The sequence below is a fragment of the Triturus cristatus genome, chromosome 10 (assembly GCF_964204655.1).
Source record: "Triturus cristatus chromosome 10, aTriCri1.1, whole genome shotgun sequence".
Taxonomy (NCBI): Eukaryota; Metazoa; Chordata; class Amphibia; order Caudata; family Salamandridae; genus Triturus; species Triturus cristatus.
The window spans coordinates 1,184,904,594-1,184,919,842 of NC_140593.1; the positions used below are offsets into that span (position 1 = coordinate 1,184,904,594).

At 44.1% G+C, this 15,249-nt stretch overlaps 1 protein-coding gene across 1 annotated transcript in view; it reads left to right on the forward strand.

Moving 5' to 3' along the window:
* LOC146796980 (olfactory receptor 1F1-like) overlaps positions 1-13,867 on the forward strand; it is a 37,630-nt gene extending 23,763 nt beyond the window's left edge. Inside the window, exon 3 of the mRNA XM_085631483.1 lies at positions 12,910-13,867. Coding sequence (XP_085487609.1) covers positions 12,910-13,867 — 958 coding nt within the window. The remainder of the gene's footprint in view (positions 1-12,909) is intronic.
* Positions 13,868-15,249: the final 1,382 nt, after the last annotated feature.

A 15,249-nucleotide genomic window follows, 5' to 3' on the forward strand; every position in this document is an offset into this window, starting at 1 on the left:
GATCGCAGACATCCATGACAGCTTCACCACCCAGAAACCCCCAACAGCCGCCGACACTTCAGACTCACCGCCCCCCAACCACACCGGCCTCCTGCTCTCCTGGAACCACATCAACGACACCATTAGAATCATGAACACCATTCACTCCGGCTCACCATTCAACCCCTGCCCTCACCACATCTTCAACAAAGCGAGCTCCATCATCGCACCCCAACTCCGGAAGATCATCAACAGCTCCTTCGAGACCGCCACTTTCCCAGAGAGCTGGAAACATGCAGAGATCAACGCCCTACTCAAGAAACCCAAGGTGGACCCAAAAGACCTCAAGAACTTCCGGCCCAACTTCCTGCATCCTTCCCGGCGAATGTCATTGAGAAGACTGTCAACAGGCAACTGACCCGCTTCCTCGAGGAGAACAACATCCTGGACCCATCCCAATCCAGATTGCACAGCAACCACAGCACCAAAACTGCCCTCATCGCTGCCACTGATGACATCAGGGCCCTGCTGAACAACAGCGAAACTGCGGCCCTCATCCTCCTGGACCTCTCGGCCTCCTTCGACACCGTCTGCCACCATACCCTACGCACATGCCTCCATGACGCAGGGATTCATGACAAAACCCTGGACTGGATCACCTCCTTCCTCACCGGCAGAACCCAGAGAGTCCGTCTCCCCCCCATTCTGACCCAAAGCCACCAAGATCACCTGCGGCATACCCCAAAGATCATCCCTCAGCCAGACCCTTTTTATCGTCTACATGGCTCCGCTCGCCAACATCGTCCAATCGCATGACCTCAACATCATCTCATATGCTGACGACACCCAGCTGATCCTTTCCCTCACCAAGGACACCGCCAAAACAAACCTCCATGAAGGAATGAAGGCCGCCACAGAATGGATGAAGAACAGTCACCTGAAACTGAACTCTAACAAGACGGAGGTCCTCATCCTTGGCTCTACCCCCTCCGCCTGGGACAACCCCTCGTGGCCGGCCATGCTGAGAGCTGCACCGACACCCACCAACCAAGCACGCAACCTGGGGTTTGTCCTGGACTCATCGCTATCAATGACCCAGCAAGTCAACGCCGTCTCCTCCTCCTGCTTCAACACCCTTCACATGCTTTGTAAAATCTACAAATGGATCCCCACCGGAACCAGAAGAACAGTCACCCAAGCCCTCGTCAGCAGCAGGCTGGACTATGGCAACGTCCTCTACGTGGGAACCTCGGCCAAACTCCAGAGAAGACTTCAACGCATACAGAACATCTCCGCTCACCTCACCCTCGACATTCCCCGACACAGCCACATCACTGCCCACCTAAGAGACCTGCACTAGCGCCTTGAGACCCTCACGGGTGAGTAGTGCGCTCAACAAATGAATGATTGATTGTTTAATGAAATAGTTCAACATTAATGCAAACAATGATACACCAGTCACATTTTGAACATATAGCAAACCCTTCATGAATAGTTCATATTGTCCTAAAAATGATATATGATATGAACAAAGTAAAGGTTGAATAAATAACCAGGTCCAATGAAATTAGGTATTGGCCTTTGTCTGTCTAAGTATATAGCAGCAAACTAAATGGTAGCTAGGTTTCTCATTGCGTTACTTTTAGAAAGTTGGCATTTACTTACTTTAGTCAAAAATCAAGGAGAATAAATCACGTCCTTTTTTTTTTTTTGCCAGGGTCTTATGATCTCATATTCTGGAGACCCTCATTCACATTAAACATACGTTGCAGTATATGTTGATTCTCTTCTCTGTTGGTAAAGTGAATAGCATCATCATTGGGTCTTTTATCACTTGTTCTACTGTCTGGATGAAAAAGACTGGAACTGCATCAATTGAACCCAGACTGAATCTAAGGGCTTGCTGGCTTGTCTCCTGTTCTAAGTCTCAGAGACATCAAGGACTTCAACTCATACTGCTACAGCACCTGGACTTTGCTTGGTACAAGTCTTGCCATGCCAAGTGGTGCCAACCCAGCCCTGGGTTCATGGAAGAGGGTATAAAGTGCAGCTTTTTAACCAGAACCCATGCATCCTCATCGGAACCGATGCATCGTCGTCTTTGCATGAGTCGAAACCAGCTCATCCTCGTCATTGCATGGAGCTAACCTGGCACATTGCCTTTGGCACCAGTGCATCTCCTTGTGAATTATGAATTGCCTAATGCGGGAGGAGCAGCCACACATTGCATTCGAAACTGACATGTCCCCACAGTTGCGAGGAGACACCTAACACATCTCGTGCACTGTGTGGCTCAACACCGACACAATGCTTCAGCTGCACCTCGCATCTTTGTCAATGACAAAGTATTCCAGATCAAGGTACTTTGTTTCAGCGGGCCCAAGTGGGATTCTGATTACCGCCCGAGTCAAATCCAAATGTTCAGACCAAATGCAATCAAGCACAGTACGGATACAGGGACCAACCTTGTCCTGCTGTAAAGTACCTTATTGCGCCATAGATGGAGGCCTGATACGTGGAGCAGAGGAGTCAATGTGTCATCGTCGATCCCTTCAGATGTAGGCGATACATCGGTTCCAAGCCGCACAGTCGGGGATGAATTGTAGTCGAACCCTTCAGATGTAGGTGATGCATGGTCATCGAGCTGTGCAGCTGGCAATGCAATGTCCTCAAAGCAGTGATGCGTCTGGTTCGAAAGAGATGCGACGGTTCCAAAAATGGTGATGCGTGGATTATTGCAGTTGCAGCACTTAAACCCCACTTCCAAGGGCCCAAGACTGGACTGACACCACTTGGCAGTGCAAAACTCTCCGTTGGCAGATCCAGGTGCTGTTGTAGAGTTGATTGAAGTCTTTGATGTCCCTGAGACTTCAGAACAGGAGGCAAGCCAGCAAGCTTTTGTAACCACTTTGGTCCTGGCATGTAGAGATGCAGGTCCAATCCTCTTTTCTCCCAGGCAAGGAGGGCAGCAGACAGCAGGGCAGGCACAGAAAAGCAGGAGTCCAGCAAAGTCCAGCAGAAAGACAGTTCTTTCAGCAGTTCTTCTTCCTGGCAAAGTATCAAAAGGCCCAGAGCTGTAATGAGTTGGTGGTGTCAGCTGTCTAGTACTTATACCCAGTTGTGCCTTTGGAGTGGGAGGGACTTCAAGGAGTAGTCTTTAAAGTGCACAGAGCTCGTACCCTTCCTGCCCTGGCTCCACACTCACTACATGGGAGTATGCAGCCCTTTGTGTGGGGACAAGCACAGCCTATCCAGGTGTAAGTTTCAGCTCCTCCCTTCATCCTGTCCAGGATCAGTCACACCTAAGCTCCCTTTTTGTGTGGCTTTCTGGAGGGAATGCACAAGCCCTGCCCTTGGGCCTGTCCAGGGTCTACTTTAGGGATGACTTATATGTTTTAATAAGGAAGGTTTGGGCCTGGTAAGAGGGTTAACTTGCCAGGTCAACATGGAAGTTTAAAACTGTACCCAGAGGCTCTGCAATGTCAGGCCTGAGACACTGATTAAAGGTCTACTGAAGCGTGTGGCACAATCAGTGCTGCAGGCCCATTAGTGCGAGAAAGCAAAAGACACACAATTGATGGACGGAATGCAGAACAAATCAAAACATTCACCCCCAGTCAAGAGATCTGGGTTAAATCTATCATTCTTTTGCTCACCATGCCACCCCAGTTTAGACCTGGCCATATGCAAATCAGTCTTGACCCTGTGCCTCATGGGAACAGTCCAGCCCGAACTGCCAAGCCAGGTCCTCCCTGGACTGGAAACAAGCATCCTAGGACCGGTTTCGGGGTTTCACCCCTCTTCAACCAGAATAGCTTGATTCCAGTGGCACAGTGAGCCCAGGACCCACGTCTGTGCATACCTGGCACACTTAGGGCGAGAAAGCAAAAGACACACAATTGATGGAGGGAATGCAGAACAAATCAAAACATTCACCTCCAGTCAAGAGATCTTGGTTAAATCCATCATTCTTTTGCTCACCATGCCACCCCAGTTTAGACCTGGCCATAAGCGAATCAGTCATGACCGTGTGCATCTTGGGAACAGTCCAGCCAGAACTGCCAAGCCAGGTCCTCCCTGGACAGGAAACAAGCATCCTAAGACAGGTTTCGGGGTTTCACCCATGTCCGGCCAGGATAGCTTGATTTCAGTGGCACAGTGAGCCCAGGACCCACGTCTGGGCATACCTGGCACACTTAGGGTGAGAAAGCAGATGACACACAATTGATAGACAGAATGCAGAACAAATCAAAACATTCACCCCCAGTCAAGAGATCTGGGTTAAATCCATCATTCTTTTGCTCACCATGCCACCCCAGTTTAGACCTGGCCATGTGCAAATCAGTCTTGACCCTGTGCCTCGTGGGAACAGTCCAGCCCGAACTTCCAAGCCAGGTCCTCCCTGGACGGGAAACAAGCATCCTAGGACCGGTTTCAGGGTTTCACCCCTCTTCAGCCAGGATAGCTTGATTCCAGTGGCACAGTGAGCCCAGGACCCATGTCTGGGCATACTTGGGACACTTAGGGCAAGAAAGCAAAAGATACACAATTGATGGACGGAATGCAGAACAAATCAAAACATTCACCCCCATTCAAGAGATCTGGGTTAAATCCATCATTCTTTTGCTCACTATGCCACCCCAGTTTAGACCTGGCCAAGTGCAAATCAGTCTTGACCCTGTGCATCATGGGAACAGTCCAGCCCGAACTGCCAAGCCAGGTCCTCCTTGGACCGGAAACAAGCATCCTAGGCTGCTCTCCATGCCACTGGAATCAAGCTATCCTGGCTGAAGAGGGGTGAAACCCCGAAACCGGTCCTAGGATGCTTGTCTCCAGTCCAGGGAGGACCTGGCTTGGCAGTTCGGGCTGGACTGTTCCCATGAGGCACAGGGTCAAGACTGATTTGCATATGGCTAGGTTCAAACTGGGATGGCATCGTGAGCAAAAAAACTATGGATTTAGGCCCAGGTCTCTGTACTGGGGTGAATGTATGACATTGTTCTGCATTCTGTCCATCAACTGTTGTTTTTGCATTTGTCACCCCGAGTGGGACGGGTATGCCCAGACGTGGGCCCCATGCTCTCCATGCCAGTGGAATCAAGCTATCCTGGCTGAAGAGGGGTGAAACCCCGAAACCGGTCCTAGGATGCTTGTTTCCAGTCCAGGGAGGACCTGGCTTGGCAGTTCGGGCTGGACTGTTCCCATGAGGCACAGGGTCAAGACTGATTTTCATATGGCTGGGTTCAAACTGGAATGGCATGGGGAGCAACACAACGATGGATTTAGGCCCAGATCTCTGTACTGGGGTGAATGTATGACATTGTTCTGCATTCTGTCCATCAACTGTTGTTTTTGCATGCCCATTAGTAGCATTGCATTTATAGGGCCAGGGCACATGCAGTGCACTTTGCTAGGGACTTATAGGTGATTTGTATATGCCAGTTTTAGTTAGGCCGATGTTACCATGTTTTAATTGAAGAACACATGTATTTTAGCACTGGTGAGCAGTGGTAGAGTGCCCAGGGTCCTAAAGCCAACAAAAATGAAGTTAGAATAATAGGAGGTCAGAAGGCATAGCCCTCTGGGGCAAGTCCTGCAGGGTTATGTTGCTCTGTGAAGGTTTGCGATCCCTGTGCTTGACAATATCTCCTTGGGATGTCTGCCCCTAAGCATGCATATGGTAATGGCTCATAGCCCCCAGACTTCATTTCTCACAAGCATACCATTATGTCTCATTGGTGGCCTCAAACTGAATTGGCCTAGCATATGAATGGAGCCCCACAGCATCCCTGGTTATCAAATAATCCAAGTTGTTCCAGAGTGCTTAAGAGCAAGCTCAGGAACAAGCAGTAAAAGGGCTGTCCCTTCTTCTTTGTGTTCCCTGCTAGGCCTGGCCCACTTTGGGCTACCGAAAGCCATTTCTACTTGCAGTTGGCTCAACATTTTGTATCAGCGCTAAGAAATGGCTACCAATGAAAGGGCAAAACACACTCAATTCTCTAGCAGATGCACCACCACACTATCTTACCACAAATTCTCAGCACCTTAGAAAGCAGCCTGTCAGTCCTCGCAAAGTGGTTCCATCCCTCAGCGGGATTCAAATCCTGTCTACCACACTCCTACTCCTCATGTAGGCCAGAGCCAGGCCAATTCTCTGTGGGAAGTATTCGGGAGGAAGGAGTGGAAGACACAACACAGTCTGATTGTCAACGCCCCAGCCGTAACATTCAGCAGTTCAGAGTCCAGCTAGGAGACACACCCAGATCCAGGGCATCACCTCCATGCACCGATATCAGTACATTTCCTCCTCTAGGCCAGATCAGTCCCAACAGGTGGTATGAGGCTAAATTAATGCTCATCAGGGGATGCTCTGTTCCATCAGCCCCAGCACCGCCTTGGGCACAAAGATTGCCGCTCCATCCTTTCAGGCCCTCGTGATCTCCAAGCCTATTCTGCAGAAAAGCCATGCCAACCATCACTAGGGCAGCAGCGATTCAAGAAGTCTTGTCACTGCTTCATCACACAAAAAACTCCTTTTTGAACCATGGGGTCGATTCCGATCTCATTCGGAAAGCATACCGAACGACACAGTTCCAGAATTCTTTCCGTACGACTCTGATCACTAGAGGCCGACCAAACCAGTACGATGCATTTGAATGCATCCGGATACGATTCGGTCGGGCTCCCATTGGCTTCAACGGGAGCCTGTGTTCTGAACGTGATCATAGGCTCCCATTGAAGAAAGGGGTGGTTGGGGAAAATCGTGCACCCTGTGGTGGACACCCCTTGGTGCCTGCAACACTGTGCATGGTCTGAGAGGGGGGATCCATGGGTACCCCCACGGGCCTGATTCAGAGCCCCCAAAGACCGATTCTGGCAGCCTTTTTGTTCCGAGCAAACCAAATCAGAAAAGCTGTCTGAATCAGTCATCGTACTTGTTTGCTTGGAAACCAAGTCCATAGAGCTGTACCAATTGGTTCCGGAAAGGCTCTATCTCTCCGGTTACCTTTCGGAACCGATTCGGTCAGCCCTAAGGGTTTCCAGGCATAGTACTTGGTCATTTGGAATTGGGAACGAGTCAGTTGGAAACAAGGGCTACGGATCGGTTTAGGGAACGCCAAATCCGATTCGGAGCCCTTCTGAACGATTTCGGAATCGACGCCCATGTGTTCAGTGGTAATTTGTAATTTGTTCGGCACATTGGTTGCTTTTAGTTTCGGGGTTTATTAGGCAGAACTTTGCAGTATAACAAATTGGGAATCAGGAGCTTCTCAACTATGTGACCAATCAGCCATGTTTCTAGGCCAAGCAACTAAATAAAAAAAAACTGTAATCATTTTCCCTTGTCTTTTCCATAGGGGGATTTCCATCAGAGTGGTGGAGATCCGCAGTAATGGGGCAGAGATCTCTACCTACATGTGAAAAGTTACAAGTAGTAATTTTAACCCCATACAATTTACTCTACCCCTGTTTTCAGGGGATTCAGGCACGTAAATCTCCACTTGGGAGTAATTGTACGCTCAGAAATTGTGAAAAGTCAAATTAGGCAATTTACTTCAAAGGGCCCGATTCCGATTTCGGACAGAAGGGCTCCGAACGACGTTCTGAGCTTTTCTGCCCGCTTTGGAACGTGCCGGCCGGATTCCTTTCTGACTGAGCTATTCTGATGGGCTCGGTCAGAAAGGAATCCGACTCGGATTTCCAGATGGCTTACGATGGTTTCGAAGAGCCCGTCCGCCGTCCGGAAATCCTTCAGAACTCCCCCGGCCGCCTCTTTACGACTGAGGGAGTACTATGGCAGTTTTCACCTGCCTTTTTGTGCCGGTGTTTCCGGCACGCAAAGGCAGTTGGAAACTGTCTTTGGTGGCCCCCAGTAGAGCCCCCATGGGTGCGAGGATGCCAAATGGCAGTCTGGGGGCACCTAGGGTGTCCCTCTGTTTATCCCTGCACCCGGTGGCAGGCACCTTGGGGTCCGGACACAGGGTGCAGGGATGAACTGCACCCCTCCATTTCACAATGCAGGCATGCATTCCACTTGGAATGCATGCTCCCATTGTGTAACATATGAGTGTGACCGAACAGGGTTCAGTTGCATCGTACTTGCAGGGCCGTAACCAACGACAGTAGGTAGGTTGGTCATGGTTCCTGACCGATGTCGGACTGACTCAGGTCCGTCTGACATCGGAATCGGCCCCAAAGTCTGACAGAAAAATTTACCTTTAATGGTTTCTAAGTGTCCAAATATTTATTTTCAGTCACTTCCAAAACAAACTACGCCAAAGATTCCCCTATTAGGGTCTAGGTCCGCTGAGGGGACCACAGGTCTGGGAGCAGACCACCCAGTAACATCAGAGGCAGGAACTACTATGAAAAGTTATATTGGGGTGTACTCAAACTCTGCATAGGATATTCTGTTTCTTTTTGAGAATTCAACAGTCTGGTTGCTCTGACCGGGAAAATTATTAACAGCTCAGGCAGATTTCACCATGCAGGATTTCAGGAATCTGGCAGTCTTTCCTGGGAAATATGCCCCAGTATCATGAGTATAACAGTTTTTATAAGAAGCTGCTCAAGTTTCAAGGTGGTTTAGTGGCCTCAGCGCCAGATTGGCCATAAATAAAAATAAAAAATCGAAACTTGTATCTTTCTTTCTACATTACCAACCAATGTAAACTTTTGTAACTTGGCCACAATTACTCTCACTCTCACAGGAAGGTACCTCACTGCTATATATTATGAAGCTCATGTGGTATTCAGACAAAATATCAAATCTAAAATATTGTCCCATCAAAATATTGTGTACAAAATAATGTGATATGGAAATATCGTCTGCAAGAATATCGTTGTCAAGAATATCGATTTTAAGGTAAGTAATATTGATTTTGAAAATATTGAAGTCATTAATATCGTTTACAAAAATATAGTTGTTAATAATATCGTTTTTGATATACTGTTATGTATTTCAGTACATATTTTAAATGTTTATGATGTACATTGTTTGTACAATTTACATTTTACAATTTGTACAGTTTATATTTTTTTAATGTAGTTGTTACATTTTATGTTGTCTTTAAATGTATTTTAATTATCTTCCGTGATTTTTACTACCGAAGTGGGTTGTGGTTTTATAGGGGTACAGGGTGGGAAGTAATTTAATTCTAATTATTTACTAATTTGTTTATAAACAATATTTATTATTTAATTTATAATTATGTTAATTGTGCAATTAGTTTTTTAATTATTAATTTTACTAGCAGGTTGTGGGGTTTTTAGGGATAAAGGGAGGGAAGGAAATTAATAATAACGAATTAAAATTAGTTGTTATTTAATAATAATGATTTGATGATAATTAGTTATGTGAAGAAATGTTGGGGGTGTGGATTGTGGGGTTTATAAGGGTACAGAGTGGAAAGAAACTGAATTACAATTCATTAACAATCACTTGTTAATTAACATAAATTATTTAGTTCATAACTAATTATGTTAAATATGTAATTATTATTTTAATCATTTTAATTTTAGTTGCAGTTTGTGTGGCTTATAGGGCTGAAAGGTAGGAAGTAAATTAATTATAAGTAATTTATATTTCAATTGTATTAATACAAATTATTTCATTCATTATGTTATGTTAATTGTTAATTGTGTAATGACTTTTTTACTTACATTTTAGGTGTGGGTTGTGGGTTTTGTAGGTGTTTATTGCAGGAATTAAATATAATTAGGTAATAATTATTTTTTTAATTCATGATAATTAGTAAATTGATAAATGTTTATGTTAAGTTTTAGGAATGGGTACAGCGTTTTGTGTGGGGTTTATGGTGGGAAGTAAGTAAATTAGTATTATTTAATGAATATATTTTGGATGATTAATTTTTAAATCATTTTATTTATTTAAATGGAATATATTCATGTAAATTGTGTAATATATTAAATATTTTTGTTTGGGATGTGTGTTTTAGTTTTTGTATGTGTAAAGGGTGTATAGGAAAGTATTTATACTAAATAATAAAGTGAATTTATCATCATTATTTTTGGCAAATATGTGCATAAAATCTTTCTAATTTTTTATATTATGTTTGGTAAGTAGAAGTTGTAGGAGTAAATAGTGGAACATTATTTAAATAGTATTAATTTATAATAACATATTTGTTAGTAATTAATGTTTAATTAAGATTTAATTATGAACATTTTGGAAATAATTTTATAATTTATATGTTTGGTGTGCATTGTTTTCATTGTAAGGATAACTGGTGGGTTGGTAAGTAACTACAATTATTTTAAGAATACATTTATATTATTAATCGTTGAAGTAATAAATATATAACGTGTAAATAAAATTATTTAAAATTACATTTTAAGAAAAGTGATATTTGTTGAAGTTTAGAGTAGAATGTAACTTAAGGTATAACAAATTTAAATGTATTCATTTTATAAAATGTATGTTATTATTGCATATGTTAATTGTGTTGAGTTTTTAAAATGTAAATAATACTTTACTTGTTAGTTGTTGAGAATATAGTTTTGTATTTTAAATATAATATTATTTGTCATTATTTATGATATGTATTTAACATTGTAATGTTTTTATTTAATTTAATTTTGAATATGAAATATATTTGTATTTGTTTTACATATTTGAATTTTTAATTGTTTATTATGTTTTTGATATTATTTTATTATGTTGAAAAGAATGTATTTGTTTCTAATGTTTCACTGAGTTGAGTGGGAATAGTAAATTTTACCCTTACACAATCCAACACTTTCCAAACTGTCGCACACATTGGAGTGTAAATAGTAAATTTCACCCCTCCGGAATCCTACAGTTTCCCCACTGTTACACTTATTGGAGTTGCAATAGTATATTTTACCTCTCTACACTGCAACACTTTACATACTGTTGCACTCATTGGAGTGGGAATAAAGAATTGTACCCATCCACAATCTAACACTTTCCCTACTGTTAGAGTGAGAAAAGTAAATTTTACCCCTCTGCAATGCAACACTTTCCCCACTGTTGCACTGACTGGAGTTTGTTATATTATAACATTATTTAAAAAAATCTAAAATTATAATATAAATTAAAGTTATTAGTTTAATAATAGATTTTTAACCAGATATATGTAAATATATATATTAATATATATATGTATGTTTAACTTTTAAAAAATAAGTTTCATTGTTATATTTGATTAAATATACATTAAGTGCCTGCTTACGATGTTGGGTGGACTTGTGTCCGCCCAACAACGTCTCTGTCCTGGGACTGACTGTCCTCCGGTCGGCGGTCCTGACCGGCTAATTACAATGCAACTGAACACTTTTCCTCTCATACTCCCATTTCTCAATGGGAGCTCGTATTACTTCTGTAAACCAGCCTGGTGCCTGGCAGAAGGTGCAGGGATCAACAGGGAGGTACCATAGGTGCCTCCACTTCCCCACCGGAAGCCGCACGCACAAGGGATCCCTGCTGGGGGCCACCAAATACGCTTTCCGACTTGGCTTCCATGTCGTACAGGCCAGCATGGAAACAATGTCGGAAACTGTGCATCATAATCCCAGGGGTGGAAAGGTCCGCCCTGTGGGATTACGAGCCGTCTCTGACTGGCCGACAAGCTCCATGAGTCAGTCAGAAGCCAGCTGAAAAGACCGGCTGGGGTACTTTCTGATCACCAGCATCATAATGCGACGGTCAAAAAGTAAATCGAGGGGGCAATTATGATGCAGCCCGGAAGGCTCCGACCATCGGTGTGATCCTTTCCGGGCTACATCGTAATCAGCCCCTAAATCTATTTAATTTTTATTCAATTAATGTTACTATTTAGGGGCCGATTCCAATCCGGGTCGAAAGGTCACCGAACGTGATCCGGCCGGAAAAACTACGAGCCGTACGCGTGTTTTCCGGCCGACTCGTACAGCTGTACGAGCGAGCAAGTACGATGCGAGCTACATGAAATTCACTGACCGAGTCGTTCTGGGTCCGAACCGCTCCGTACGTCTCGGTCGTAAGCTAACCGTGGCGTGCAATGGATGCGATTCATGACAGAGCCAGTACGATGCACGCGTTGGACAGCCTGTGCGAGTCGGAGTGCCCGGCTCGCAAATCATCAAGGTGGTTGCCTTTGGGGGTCCGTGTCGGACCCCCTGTCACCCGCAGCCCTACGACTCAGACACAGGGGGAGACCCATGGGTCTCCCCAACACAGGCATGTACGGTGCGGATAGCACTGACGCGTACCCACTGTAGGGGCGCACTTGTTCCCGACATACCCATTCAGTCAATGGGAGCCCATGTATGCGTCGTACGACCGGCTCCTATTGACTTCTATGGGAGTCCGACCGAACCGAGTCCGGCAGCATACGGCCGCATCTTACTCGCTCGGTTGGACTGCAGGACTCCGGCTCGGTCGGAGTGCTTTCTGACCCGGATCGGAATCGGCCCCTTAATATTTAAATGTATATATATGTTAAAACAACAATATTTAATGCAACAATATAAATGACAACAATAATTTTGTTCAGATTTATTTGTACTTACCATTATAAGAATAGGATGACGATATTTTTGACAATGATATTTTGGTCACAATATTTTTGTAGGGCGATATTTTGAGAGGGTACATTTTGTCAGGACTCTTCCTATTTAAGTTCACAGAAGCTGCTGCTGAGTGATGAGGAGGAGGTAGGGTAACCTTCTGCTGGATTGGTTTTGAGTCTTATTGAAGTAGTTAAACTACGCAAAGTTGTACACTCATCCTTTCCCAGTGTATTGTTATCATCCCCATTCCTTATTAGCAGATTTCTGACATCTCAGGCAATACCAATCCACATACTTACTGAGAGGCTGCTGAAATATTTAAATACATTGAGAGGTGATTGTTTGCTCTTTATAATAAAGTTGAAGTCTTGACACTGTGTTCTGTTTCTCCTACAGGGACTTGAGGCTTGAAATAGAAATGGATGTCCACAACTCAACCATAGTGACAGAGTTTATCCTCCTGGGCCTATCCGATGATCCACAACTGCAGACCACACTATTCGCTCTGTTCTTAGCCATGTACCTGGTCGGGGTGCTGGGCAATGGTTGCATAATCCCACTTATTACTGTTAGCTCCCAACTTCACACACCTATGTACTTCCTCATTGGGAACCTAGCAATGGTTGACCTCTGCCTCATGACAGTCATTGTCCCTAAGCTTTTGATCACTATTATCACAGAACAGAAGACCATCCAATTTGTCAATTGCATGTCTCAGTTGTTCTTTTCTGTTTTATTTACTGGGATGGAGATGGTCCTAATTGCAGTGATGGCTTTTGACCGCTATGTTGCCATCTGTAACCCTTTGCACTACTTGATGGTCATGAACAGGAACTTACTTGCACTCTTAATGGCTGGCAGCTGGATGACTGCTCTCTTGAACTCCCTTTTGCACAGTGTGACAATATCATTGCTCTCCTTCTGTAGCATGAACAAAATCCAGCAGTTCTTCTGTGACATCCCACCACTGCTTAAGCTCTCCTGCTCCGACACTAGCACCAACGAGCTCTTACTCTTAGTTGAAGGTTCATCCATTACTATGATCTGCATTCTTTCTGTAATTGTTTTCTATGGGACCATAATTGCTGCCATCTTGAGGATGAGTTCTAGTAAGGGGAGGCATAAGGCCTTCTCCACCTGCTCCTCACACCTTATCACTGTTGCTCTGTACTACGGTACAATTCTTTTCATCTACATCCGCCCTACATCCACCTACTCGCTCGAAAAAGACAAGGTTGTGACTGTGATGTACAATGTTGTCACCCCAATGCTGAATCCTTTCATCTACAGCCTGAGAAACAAGCAGGTGAAAGGGGCTTTGAGAAAGGTCATTGGCAGATCTCCTTCTCAATAGAAAGCAGCATCTCTCTTTTACTAGTGCATCTATGCATAATTTCTGACCCTAACATATTATTAATTATGTATGGCTTTTGCATTTCTCCCTCTGCAATAAAATTATATGCAATCTATTTACGTCAAACCACTCTTTTGCACAGGCTACTCAAAGTGAGTTGATCCAAAGTATGAGATTAATTGCACTTTTCAATGAGGTAGCATGCTGGCTGTCTCAGTCTGAGAAGTTTCAATTGACTACTGCATCTTCTACAAGGTCATACCTCAATTTATTTTTCTGTATGACCTGAGACACCTCACCACACAATCTTTCAATATTTAACCAAACTCTTGTATGTAAAGGGTCTAGGTTAACAACTATATCCACACGTTTTTTATGAGCACTGACAGGTCCAGATTGGCTGTCTTTTTAAGTGTATGTGTTTTTTATTTTTTCAGATTGTAGTTCTGGGTGGAGATTAGATCACTGTGCGCTTTGGAATGTATTTTTTAAACCAGTGTCTGAGTGGGTTTCACACGTATGTTTTTTATATGCTGGGTTGTATGTTTCTTCTGGAGAGATATTTAAATGGGTTTATTACTGTTTTAAAGTAAGAAAGTTAGCATCTGCCAATGGATCCATCATATGGGCTGGGGCAAAAAAAGATGAACACAGGAATGAAAGGTTGTTTAGGAACCTAGAAGCTGTGGCATTCACTGCGCTTTGTAAATAATTATAACATAAGCAAACAAATGATTGTCTCTATTCTATGGTGCGTTAAGACCACTTTGCTATATGTTACAAGCTGGCATGACCCATCGAGGTCCATCCACACTCGGTAACATCTGCTCCTTTGTGCAGTGCATAGATAGACCAGGCTCGACCAGCCTCTGGTACCATCTGGAAGTATGAAAATCTGAAATAAGTGTGCTGTTCCCTTGGTTACTCAACTAAACTCTGGTGTTGATACTACACATCTGACACTAGACACACACAAAGCTAGGCACAGGGATATACTCAACAGTTTGACACTAAACAGTTTGAGCAAAAGATCTCTGGCAAAGAACCCCCTTGAAGGGGCCAGCTGGCCATTGCAGTGTCCAGCCAGTGAGGAGCACAGTCTGAGGATGAAGCATGCCACTAGGTGGGTGAGGGCCTATGCATCCCATAACAGATGATTCTAGTGTCATACTTATAGTAACAACACCAGTGTTGTGTTGACCAAACAAGGGAACAGCACAGTCATTTCAGATTTTCAGTAAGGGAAGGGGGGCATGTGCATCTAATACCCTTCATAACCCTCCTTGTGTTTTATGGACCGTCTGTAGGACTGCCTTGAAATGTCATGGCATGCTGATACCACAAGGTCTTCTTGAAATCTCAAAGATGGACTTTGAGGTCCA